General features: G+C 42.2%; 1 protein-coding gene across 1 annotated transcript in view; it reads right to left on the reverse strand.

The window, feature by feature from the left end:
- Positions 1-10,296: 10,296 nt before the first annotated feature.
- Positions 10,297-12,548, reverse strand: part of LOC120042429 (actin filament-associated protein 1-like 1) — a 57,558-nt gene continuing 55,306 nt past the window's right edge. The window contains exons 14-18 of the mRNA XM_038987267.1: positions 12,544-12,548; positions 11,666-11,833; positions 11,317-11,492; positions 11,097-11,195; positions 10,297-10,735 (exon numbers count right to left, since the gene is read on the reverse strand). The exon at positions 12,544-12,548 is cut by the window's right edge and continues 101 nt beyond it. Of these exons, the coding sequence (XP_038843195.1) occupies positions 10,709-10,735; positions 11,097-11,195; positions 11,317-11,492; positions 11,666-11,833; positions 12,544-12,548 (475 nt within the window). The 3' untranslated portion in view covers positions 10,297-10,708. The remainder of the gene's footprint in view (positions 10,736-11,096; positions 11,196-11,316; positions 11,493-11,665; positions 11,834-12,543) is intronic.

Here is a 12,548-nt window from a genome sequence, read left to right on the forward strand (position 1 = left end):
TTTCTATGTTTTGGCCGGGTATGGTTCTCAATCAGGGACAGCTGTCTATCGTTGTTTCTGATTGGGAGCCATACTTAGGTAGCCCTTTTCCCTCCTTTCAGTGTGGGAAGTTGTCTTTGTTTGTGTCACTATAGCCCTTAAGCTTCACGGTCGTTTTTGTATTGTTTATTGTTTTGTCATTCTAATAAAAAGAAAAGGTACGCTCACCACGCTGCACTTTGGTCCAGTTCTTTCAATGGCCGTGACACCTATTCTAGGAATCAATGCATGTGAAAAGCTCAATTTGTTGAAAAGAGTGTATGTAGTGACATCACTGACTGAAAATGATCAATAATCGCTACTGGCTGAGTATTGAGGATGTTTTTTAGGGTCTTGGATGTTTACCAGGAGAACACAAAATATGTACTGATGACAAAATTACTCCAGTTGTGCATGCATGCAGAAATGTTCCATTTGCACTGAGGAAAAAGCTCAAAGAGGAACTCGGACGCATGAAAAAGATGGACGTCATCACAAAAATGGATGAACCTACAGACTGGGTAAGCTCACTGGTTATTGTGGTGAAAAAGAACGGCGATCTCAGGATATGTCTAGACCCGAGAGATCTCAACAAAGCAATCAAGAGAGCATTTCAAGTTGCCAACCAGAGAAGAGATGTCGCAGTTTGCTGGAGCAAAGTGGTTCAGTAAGCTTGATGCCTCATCAGGATTCTGGCAAATGAAGCTAGACAATGCAAGCTCAAGGCTATGCACATTCAACACACCTGAGGGCAGGTACAGATTTTTTGGTCTACCATATGGTATTCTCTCAGCGCCAGAGGTCTACCACAAGACAGTCCACATGATCTTCGAGCACATTCCAGGAGTGGAGACTATGATGGATGACATCATCGTCTGGGGGTCCACAAAAGAAGAACACGATGCGAGAGTGAGACAAGTGCTGGACCTGACCCGGAAAGTCAACCTAAAACTAAACAAGGACAAATGCGAGTTTGGTGTGAAAACACTTACCTTCGTGGGAAACGTACTTTCAGAGGTTGGAGTCAAACCAGAACCGAACAACATGGAGCGCCCGAAGAACAAGGACGATGTGAGACGCTTCATGGGCATGATCACCTACCTTGCAAAGTTCATACCTCAACTGTCAACATCCAGCCTATTAGATTACTAGTCACTATACTATAGTTAGTGAGCCACCGCTCCCTCTCACACAGATGTCACAATTGGCACCATATTCCCTATATAGTGCACTACCTTTGACCGGAGCCCTATGAGGCCTGGTCAGAAGTTGCACACTAAATAGAGAATAGGCTACTATTTGGAATGCATTCATTTACTACTATCCCACGCTGTGTGATTTGTATTAGTTTAGCAGCCTCTCTGTAATCAGAGGTCAAATGAATGAATGAATGGCAGTTTAATTATCATTTCTTTCTATCCTGGTGACTGCATAAAGCTGGAGGAATGGAAGGATGAAGAGGGGAGGAGTGGAGGGATGGAAGAGCGGAGGGATGGAGGAGTGGAGGAGTGGAGGGATGGAAGAGTGGAGGAGTGGAGGGATGGAAGAGTGGAGGGATGGAGGGATTGAAGAGTGGAGGAGTGGAGGGATGGAAGAGTGGAGGGATGGAAGAGTGGAGGAGTGGAGGGATGGAAGAGTGGTGGAGTGGAGGGATGGAAGAGTGGAGGGATGGAAGAGTGGAGGAGTGGAGGGGTGGAATAGTGGAGGAGTGGAGGGATGAAAGAGTGGTGGAGTGGAGGGATGGAATAGTGGAGGAGTGGAGGGGTGGAATAGTGGAGGAGTGGAGGGATGGAAGAGTGGAGGAGTGGAGGGATGGAAGAGTGGAGGAGTGGAGGGATGGAATAGTGGAGGAGTGGAGGGGTGGAATAGTGGAGGAGTGGAGGGATGGAATAGTGGAGGAGTGGAGGGATGGAATAGTGGAGGAGTGGAGGGATGGAATAGTGGAGGGATGGAAGAGTGGAGGAGTGGAGGGATGGAATAGTGGAGGGTTGGATGAGTGGAATAGTGGAGGGTTGGATGAGTGGAGGGTTGGATGAGTGGAGGGATGGAAGAGTGGAGGAGTGGAGGGATGGAATAGTGGAGGAGTGGAGGGATGGAAGAGTGGAGGGATGGAGGGATTGAAGAGTGGAGGAGTGGAGGGATGGAAGAGTGGAGGGATGGAATAGTGGAAGAGTGGAGGGATGGAATAGTGGAGGAGTGGAGGGATGGAATAGTGGAGGGATGGAAGAGTGGAGGAGTGGAGGGATGGAATATTGGAGGAGTGGAGGGATGGAAGAGTGGAGGAGTGGAGGGATGGAATATTGGAGGAGTGGAGGGATGGAAGAGTGGAGGAGTGGAGGGATGGAATAGTGGAGGGATGGAATAGTGGAGGAGTGGAGGGATGGAAGAGTGGAGGAGTGGAGGGATTGAAGAGTGGCGGAGTGGAGGGATTGAAGAGTGGAGGAGTGGAATAGTGGAGGAGTGGAGGAGTGGAATAGTGGAGGGTTGGATGAGTGGAGGGTTGGATGAGTGGAGGGATGGAAGAGTGGAGGAGTGGAATAGTGGAGGAGTGGAGGGATGGAAGAGTGGAGGAGTGGAGGGGTGGAATAGTGGAGGAGTGGAGGGGTGGAATAGTGGAGGAGTAGAATAGTGGAGGAGTGGAATAGTGGAGGAGTGGAGGGATGGAAGAGTGGAGGGTTGGATGAGTGGAGGGGTGGAGGCCCACATGGAAAAATACAACAGTTTACTATACAGTACTACAATAATTACTATAGAATTCTGGAGTAAACTGTAGTATACTGTAGAATACAATAATCCACTGTAGTATCCCTCGATCATGTGTAGTACATATTATTGAAATGTATAGTATACTGTTGGAGACTATAGTAAATACTACAGTATTATCCGCAAAGAAACACCGTAGTAATGTCTGCAAAAACACTACAGTCCTCAAAAACACCACACATCTGAGCCACTGCCTGTTCACCCCGCTACCATCCAGAAGGAGAGGTCAGTACAGGTGCATCAAAGCTGGGACCGAGAGACTGAAAAACAGCTTCTATCTCAAGGCCATCAGACTGTTAAATAGCCATTACTAGCCTGCTACCACCCAGTTACTCAACCCTGCACCTTAGAGGCTGCTGCCCTATATACATAGACATGGAATCACTGGCCACTTTAATAATGGAACACTAGTCACTTGAATAATGTTTACATACTGCTTTACTAATTTCATATGTATTCTACTGTATTCTAGTTAATGCCACTCTGACATTGCTCGTCCTAATATTTATACATTTCTTAATTCCATTATTTTACTTTTATATTTGTGTGTATTGTTGAGAATTGTTAGATATTACTATACTGTTGGAGCTAGGAACACAAGCATTTCGCTACACCCTCAATAACATCTGCTAAATATGTGTATTTGACTAAAACAATTTGATTTGATTACCACACCCCCCCGGGCCTTATTGCTTAAGTATACAACAGTCTTCAAAAACACTATAGTAAATACTACAGTAATGTCTGCAAAAACACTACAGTAATTACTACAGTCTTCAAAAACACTACAGTAATTACTACAGTCTTCAAAAACACTATAGTAAATACTACAGTAATGTCTGCAAAAACACTACAGTAATTACTACAGTCTTCAAAAACACTACAGTAATTACTACAGTCTTCAAAAACACTACAGTAATTACTACAGTCTTCAAAAACACTACAGTAATTACTACAGTCTTCAAAAACACTACAGTAAATACTATACAGTATACCTCAATCTGCAACAACTCTATATATACTACAGATTTCTTTTACTATAGTATATATACTATAATTAACTGTAAATACTACAGTAAAGTATTACAGTAAAGTCTGCAAACACACAACAGTGAATGTTAAAGTATTTATACCATATTATAAACTGGGTGGTTAGAGCTCTGAATGCTGATTGGCTGACAGTATTGCGTCATGCCTAAGAACAGCCATTAGTTGTGGTATATTGGCCATATACCACACCCCCTCTAGCCTTATTGCTTAAGTGTACTATAGTATTGTGGGGGTGGTGGAGGGACCAAATATCATTGGTATCCATAGCTTATCATAGTACATTATAGGAGAAACACTCCCTTAAAGTGTTACATAATGAATACTTCCTTAAAACTTCTGCCCCATATCACTTGCATGAATACAACCAACTGTTATTGGGTCAGGGAACCAGGGACCTCTTCCTCCAATCCACGGCAATTTTTAAATTTGTATTAGATTTTTAATAAAGGACCTGGTGGCCTATCTAGACATAATAATAAGGATAACACTAAATCAATCATTGAATACCTCTGTAAAACTACTGAAGCTGTAATAATAATAAAATAAAATAAATAATTTTCTAAACCAGCCTCGTCTGAACCCGCCTCCTCTGAACCCGCCTCGTCTGAGCCCGCCTCGTCTGAACCCGCCTCGTCTGAGCCCACCTCGTCTGAACCCGCCTCATCTGAACCTGCCTCGTCTGAGCCCGCCTCGTCTGAACCCGCCTCGTCTGAACCCGCCTCGTCTGGTGATTTGTAAACCTGAGTAGAGGAAAACGGGTAATCCTGAAAGGTTAAGGTCCTTCCACTGATAAAACAGAAGGTGGTGTATTCACAGATTATATGCATGAAGATGCCAAGTCAGATCAAGTTTATTCATTATTTTGCTAATTTAAAAACGGTGAAAAAGAGGAAGCAGGTGGATTTCCGGACACAGATTAGGCCTGATCCTGGACTAAAGCATGTTCAACGGAGATGATACATTTTTGTCAGGACCAGGCGTAGTCTGTGTCCGGGAAACAGCCCCTATATGTTATTATATGTTATTTAATGTATATGCTTTCACTTTATCCACTCTAATACATGAAACATTTGTGGGTGTGGACAGCTGTGCTGGAAGGACATTATCATAGTTAATATGAGAACATACACTATGATAATGACATTAATGTGAGAACATACACTATGACAATGACGTTAATATGAGAACATACACTATGATAATGACATTAATGTGAGAACATACACTATGACAATGACGTTAATATGAGAACATACACTATGACAATGACGTTAATATGAGAACATACACTATGACAATGACGTTAATATGAGAACATACACTATGACAATGACGTTAATATGAGAACATACACTATGATAATGACATTAATGTGAGAACATACACTATGATAATGACATTAATGTGAGAACATACACTATGACAATGACGTTAATATGAGAACATACACTATGACAATGACGTTAATATGAGAACATACACTATGACAATGACGTTAATATGAGAACATACACTATGACAATGACGTTAATATGAGAACATACACTATGATAATGACATTAATATGAGAACATACACTGTGATAATGACATTATTATGAGAACATACACTATGATAATGACATTAATATGAGAACATACACTATGATAATGACATTAATGTGAGAACATATACTATGATAATGACATTAATGTGAGAACATATACTATGATAATGACGTTAATATGAGAACATACACAATGATAATGACATTAATGTGAGAACATACACTACGATAATGCCGTTAATATGAGAACATACACTGTGACAATGACGTTAATATGAGAACATACACTATGCCAATGACGTTAATATGAGAACATACACTATGATAATGACATTATTATGAGAACATACACTATGACAATGACGTTAATATGAGAACATACACTATGATCATGACATTATTATGAGAACATACACTATGATAATGACATTATTATGAGAACATACACTATGATAATGACGTTAATATGAGAACATACACTGTGACAATGACGTTCATATGAGAACATACACTATGATAATGACATTATTATGATAACATACACTATGATAATGACATTATTATGATAACATATACTATGATAATGACATTAATGTGAGAACATACACTATGATAATGACATTATTATGAGAACATACACTTATGTAGATGTAGTAAAAAGTTAGACTTTTGAATCATCTGTCCATAGAATATTCTTCCAATAGTATTGAGGATCATCCAGGTGCTTCCAGGTGCTTTTTGGCAAACTTGAGTCAACTTTTTGGACAACATGGGTCCCATTATGTCTGGTGAAAACCAAACACTGCATAGCACAGTAAGAATCTCATACCAACGGTCAGCATGGTGGTGGTAGCGTGATGGTTTGGGGATGCTTTGCTGCCTCAGGACCTGGACGACTTGCCTTAACAGAAGGAACCATGAATTCTGCTCTGTATCAGAGAATTCCACAGGAGAAAGTCAGGCCATCCGTCTGTGAGCTTCATCAAGTTTATTTTATATAGCCCTTCGTACATCAGCTAATATCTCGAAGTGCTGTACAGAAACCCAGCCTAAAACCCCAAACAGCAAGCAATGCAGGTGTAGAAGCACGGCGGCTAGGAAAAACTCCCTAGAAAGGCCAAAACCTAGGAAGAAACCTAGAGAGGAACCAGGCTATGAGGGGTGGCCAGTCCTCTTCTGGCTGTGCCGGGTGGAGATTATAACAACATGGCCAAGATGTTCAAATGTTCATAAATGACCAGCATGGTCAGATAATAATCAGGCGGGGAGCTGAAGCTGAAGTGCAGCTGGGTCATGCAGCAAGACAATGATCCTAAACACACTATCAAGGGGCCTTACACAAGTAAGGGGCTAATTACTTTTTCACACAGGGGCGTGGGTGTTGCAAAACTTTGTTAATTAAATAAATAAAACAAGTATATAATTGTTATGTTATTTGATCACTCAGGTTCTTTTTATTTAATATTAGGTTTTGGTTGAAGATTTGATAATGTTCAGTATCAACAATATAGAAAAACAAGTAAATACTTTTTCACGGTACTGTATACACTGTGTCATGACAGTGTTATGACCATGTTATAACAGGTTATAACATATTATGACATGGTTATGACCGTATCATAACGTGTTATGACGCTGGGTGTCAAGTTAAGTGTTACCACAGAAACCTACCTGTGCTCCAGGACAGGATCATCAGTATCACTGCAGGTATCATATCTGTCTGTAATTGGGGCTCCACTGAGCTATGTTAGCTTGCTGGCTGAAGAGTTGACTGAAGAGTGGAGTGGACTTGTATATCACTGCTCATATTTGCATTGACTGGAGAGTGCAGTGGATTTATATCTTGTATCTTCTTGCGTTCTCATTTCCTCATGCTAATAACAAACCTACTGCTCTTACAGCTGATCTGCGATCAGTGTTGGTAGCCCACCACAGGAAACAGCTCACCTGTATAACACAGTTTATTTTAGATGCTGCTACATCCTCTGCTGACGTTGATAGGAAAAAACACTGATCACAGATTATCTAGAAATGAATCAGGACTGGTGAGAGTATCTGCACGTGTACCTATAGAGTACTGTATGCAGATCTGTCCTTAACCTTAACCTACACGGAAATAATCAAATGACCCAATCTGTCAATCAGATCTAACCTGGTCAATAAATAATCAGATCAATGCAGAAACAGAGTGCTCCTTTGTCTTTATTTCTGGGATAGTCGCCTGTTGAAGTGTCAGGGGGTAAAGAATGTTTTCTGGTCCCAGGTCTGTTTGTGTTGTCTTTCCAACTCCTATTATGAAATTGTTAAAGTCGTTGGTGAGACAGCACCAACAGATCTGGGACCAAGCTATATCAGACGCTCCTTCTTGTGCATTTCAATGAACCGGAGTCTCAAATGCAGTTCACTATGATCTCCATCCTTTATTTCAATCCTGTGTAACGTGGACCTGATCAAGTACCCAATGGACAGACAGGTGTTTACCCTGCATCTGGAGAGCTGTGAATAGCCCACCTGACACACACGCACGCACGCACGCAGACAAACACACACGCACACATGGGAGTGTTGGTCTTCTGAGAACTTTATTAATGTATTTATCACAACCCATAAACCCCCTCCAGGTAGTAGGAAATAAATCAGTAACACATGGGAGTGTTGGTCTTCTGAGAACATGTATTTATTAATGTATTTATCACGACCCATAAACCACCTCCAGGTAGTAAATCAGTAAAGTGCAAACATCAATCACAAATCAGGGTCTGCTTGTGTTAAAATACATGACCTGGGTACAGTGGCTGAGGAAAGCATTCAGACCCCTTCCCTTTTTCCACATTGTGTTACGTTACAGCCTTATTCTAAAATTGATTCATTAAAAAAAGTCCTCGGCAATATGCACACAATACCCCATAATGACAAAGTGAAAACAAATAAACAAATAAAAAACAAAAATACCTTATTTACATAAGTATTCAGCCCCTATGCTATGAGACTCGAAACAGAGCTCAGGTGCCTATTGTTTCCACTGATCATCCTTGAGATGTTTCTACAACTTGGAGTCCACCAGTGCTAAATTCAAATGAATGGACATGATTTGGAAATGCACACACCTGTCTATATAAGGTCCCACAGTTGACAGTGCACGTCAGAGCGAAAACCAAGCCATGAGGTCAAAGGAATTGTCCGTAGAGCTCCGAGACAAGATTGTGTCGAGGCACAGATCTGGGGAAGGGTACCAAAAAATGGCTGCAGCATTGGGGGTCCCTAAGAACACAGTGGCCTCCATCATTCTTAAATGGAAGATATCTGCAACCACCAAGACTCTTCCTAGAGCTGGCTGCCCGGCCAAACTGAGCAATCGGGGGAGAAGGGCCTTGGTCAGGGAGGTGACCAAGAACCTGATGGTCACTCTGACAGAGCTCCAGAGTTCCTCTGTGGAGATGGAAGAACCTTCCAGAAGAACTACCATCTCTGCAGCACTTCACCAATCAGGCCTTTACAGTAGAGTGGCCAGCGGAAGCCACACCTCACTAAAAGGCACATGACAGCCCTCTTGGAGTTTGCCAAAAGGCACCTGAAGACTCTCAGACCATGAGAAACAAGATTCTCTGGTCTGATGAAACCAAGATTGAACTCTTTGGCCTGAATGTCAAGCGTCACGTCTGGAGGAAACCTGGCACCATCCCTACGGTGAAGCATGGAGGTAGCAGCATCATGCTGTGGGGATGTTTTTCAGCGGCAGGGACTGGGAGACTCGTCAGGATCGAGGCGAAGACGAAAGGAGAAAAGTACAGAGAGATCCTTACATCTCTGGAGAGACCTGAAAATATCTGTACAGCAACGCTCCCCATCCAACCTGACAGAGCTTGAGAGGATCTGCAGAGAAGAATGGGAGAAACTCCCCAAATACAGGTGTGCCAAGCTTGTAGTGTCATACCCAAGAAGACTCAGGCTGTAATCACTGCCAAAGGTGCTTCAACAAAGTAAAGGGTCTGAATACTTATGTAAATGTCATGTCAGTTTTTATTTTATTTTTATAAATTAGCAAAAATGTCTAAAAACCTGTTATTGCTATGTCATTATAGGGTATTGCGTGTAGATTGAGGATTTAAAATATATATATATTTTAGAATAAGGATGTAACGTAACAAAATGTGGAAAAAGTAAAGGGGTCTGAATACTTTCCGAAGGCACTGTATTTGATGAGTTTTAGAAATGATCAGCGGTGTGAATTCCTGTAGATAGGTATTGGCACCTGGTGTCCATTGTTCAGATAATATTTACAGTTACATCTATTATTAGCACCATTTTGTTAGTCATTGTATTGTTTATAGTCATTCATAATTTGAGGGGAAAAGGACCATTGTGCAGTGTGAAAATAATCCTACTATATACAAAACAGACGGCTATACTGTTACGCTAAAATAGGACTAGTAAAGGCCCAGTGAACTACTTACACAAAAGAATACTAATAAAAAAAGATTCAGATTTGTCAGCAGGTGCTGCAGCACTATCAGTGCCCCTTAACCCCTGCTTCCCGCGGCAAAGGGAGAAAACTATGTTTAAAAAAAACAACTGCAATTTTGACAAGTCGCCCTTTCCTGCAGTCAACTAACAAAAGATCTCTATTTGGACTCATGGGTGGAATGTTAATTATATCTTTCTTGCTTTTTTCATGGGTGGAATCTCTAATCTTGCTTTAACAAAGATTATTTTTAAAAATCCATTGTTTCTATGTCAAACAGTTTTGTTATATTTTAGTCTTCTGTTATGTATACAAAGTGTAATACTGGGAAGCAAACTCAACATTGAATACATTTTAAGTCTGTATCTGACATGGTACAGATCTCTTCTTTTTTTAAGCCCTTAACCATGTGTGTGAGGTGTATAGAAACACTCTGTGTGACCCTGATTTAGCCCACTGCAGTAAAAGTGTAAGCCCTTTTATCAAATTACCCAGAGTCAGATGAACTCATGGATACCATTTTTATGTCTCTGTGTGTAGTTTGAAGGAAGTTGAAGGAAGGTTCTGGAGCCCTTGTTAACTAACTTTAGTGAAATGACTGGAAGTCTACAGGAGAAGTTACAGTAGCATGGAGCTAGGAATGGGCTAAACTGCCAAAATCTGGAAGTATCCCTTTAAAGCCCATCACGTACAGTAAATCACTGAGTTTTCCTTCCATGTCCATTGTCTTCCATTCCTGTTCTATGGAACATTCTTAGATCTCTCAATGTCCTGAATACCTGTCCATTTCTCTACAACAATCTAAACAACACATCCTCTCTCTGATATGCCTCCAGTCATCTCCAGTCTTGCTTTAACATCCTTATGCCCTAAGCGCATTTCTTCGACTCCCATTCCTGCAAAGAAAATCAACAGTTAAATATGTTTGTGTATTACACTTTAAGTGTATTACACGCACACACACGCACACACACGCACGCTGAGTTCTCCACTGTCAGTTCTCCTCTGTCAGTTCTCCTCTGTCAGTTCTCCTCTGTCAGTTCTCCTCTGTCAGTTCTCCTCTGTCAGTTCTCCTCTGTCAGTTCTCCTCTGTCTCCTCAGGTGCTCACTCTAACTGCTGGGATACCATTAGACCCCTATGGCCTGATGATGGAACTGGCTGATAGTGACAGACTGTGGCCTGATGATGGAACTGGCTGATAGTGACAGATGCACAATTTGGGACCCAGATAAACTGTGTGTGTCTTTCACACTTACCTTGGCTTTCTGCATGACTGTTCCTTTAGAGGAAGAGTATATAGGAGGTTTCTTACAGCTGACTGGTATAGATCCAGAGCAGTAGGGTCTGCTATAGACCTGACACACACACACGTTAAAATCATTAGCACCACTGATCACTTATTTGCTGGTGGGTCTATGTGTGTGTGTGAGTGTGTGAGTGTGTGTGCATGCATGAGCACATTTGTGTGTGTTGTACCTTGCTGGAGGGTTTGCTCTCCCCAGGTGCCCCCAGAGCTCCTCCTGCTAGACTCTTCTGCAGGTTGTCTTTAACCTGGGTGAGACGGAGCTCCAGGTCCACCCTCTCACTCTCCTTCCCACGGCAAGCCTCCTCTAGCTGGGACACACGCTCACTCAGGGAGCCCCTCTGCTCCTCTGCTCCAGGAACACACAGAAACAGAGGAAATTGATTAGGGAGCACCTGTATAGGTCCTCCAGTAGGAGGTGGTAGAGCGTTGCTGATTATATTTTGTATGTACGTTAAGTACTGTAGCCTACTGAGATATGTTTTGTGTGTGTGTGTGTGTGTGTGTTCTGACCCCTCTTACCTGAAGCAGTCTTCAACCTCTCCTTCACCTCTCTCCTCGCTTGTCTCAGTGTCAGCAGAGTGTTCCGTATTCCATCCCTCTCTCTCTCCAGCTCTTCTTTCTCTTTCAAGTAGTGTTTAGCGTCCTCCTCCGCTCGTGTTTTCCCATAGAGGCCATATTGATTGGCGACTGGGGGAGTCACAGAAAGGTGAGAGGTAAAAGGTCAGACCTGGTGAGGTTATGGGAAGAAGACGTAACATTCTCTCTCTCTCTCTCTCTCTCTCTCTCTCTCTCTCTCTCTCTCTCTCTCTCAGAGGAAGAGTAGGAGAGAGAAAGACAGGGGCGAGAGATACAGAAGAGAGAGAGAGGTCAGCAGCGAAGCTAATGAGGTTTTCTCAGAAATCTCAGGTTCCATCCTCTCCTCTTCTTTTCTCTCCAGACAGACAGTAGGCTTTGAAGTGACAGACAGACAGTAGGCTTTGAAGTGATAGACAGTAGACTTTGAAGTGACAGACAGAGAAGGAAAGAAGGTATCCCACTGGGCAAAAACTTCCTTTCAGCAAAGAAATGAAATGTGAAGACATTGAATCAATGTGGAAAACTGATTGGATTTGCAAAAAGTCATCAAGACAAGGTTATTTGGTATTTTTTTCCTAAATCGAATGACCTGGTGATATGTTTTGTTGATTTCACGTTGAATTCACATGAGTTGACAACCAAATGTAAATCAAAACTAGAAGTTGAATTGACGTCTGTGCCCAGTGGGATGTATGTGTGTGTGTGTGTGTGTGTGTGTGTGTGTGTGTGTGTGTGTGTGTGTGTGTGTGTGTGTGTGTGTGTGTGTGTGTGTGTGTGTGTGTGTGTGTGTGTGTGTGTGTGTGTGTGTGTGTGTGTCTTACTGGAG

This window comes from Salvelinus namaycush, unplaced genomic scaffold, assembly GCF_016432855.1.
Source record: "Salvelinus namaycush isolate Seneca unplaced genomic scaffold, SaNama_1.0 Scaffold683, whole genome shotgun sequence".
Taxonomy (NCBI): domain Eukaryota; kingdom Metazoa; phylum Chordata; class Actinopteri; order Salmoniformes; family Salmonidae; genus Salvelinus; species Salvelinus namaycush.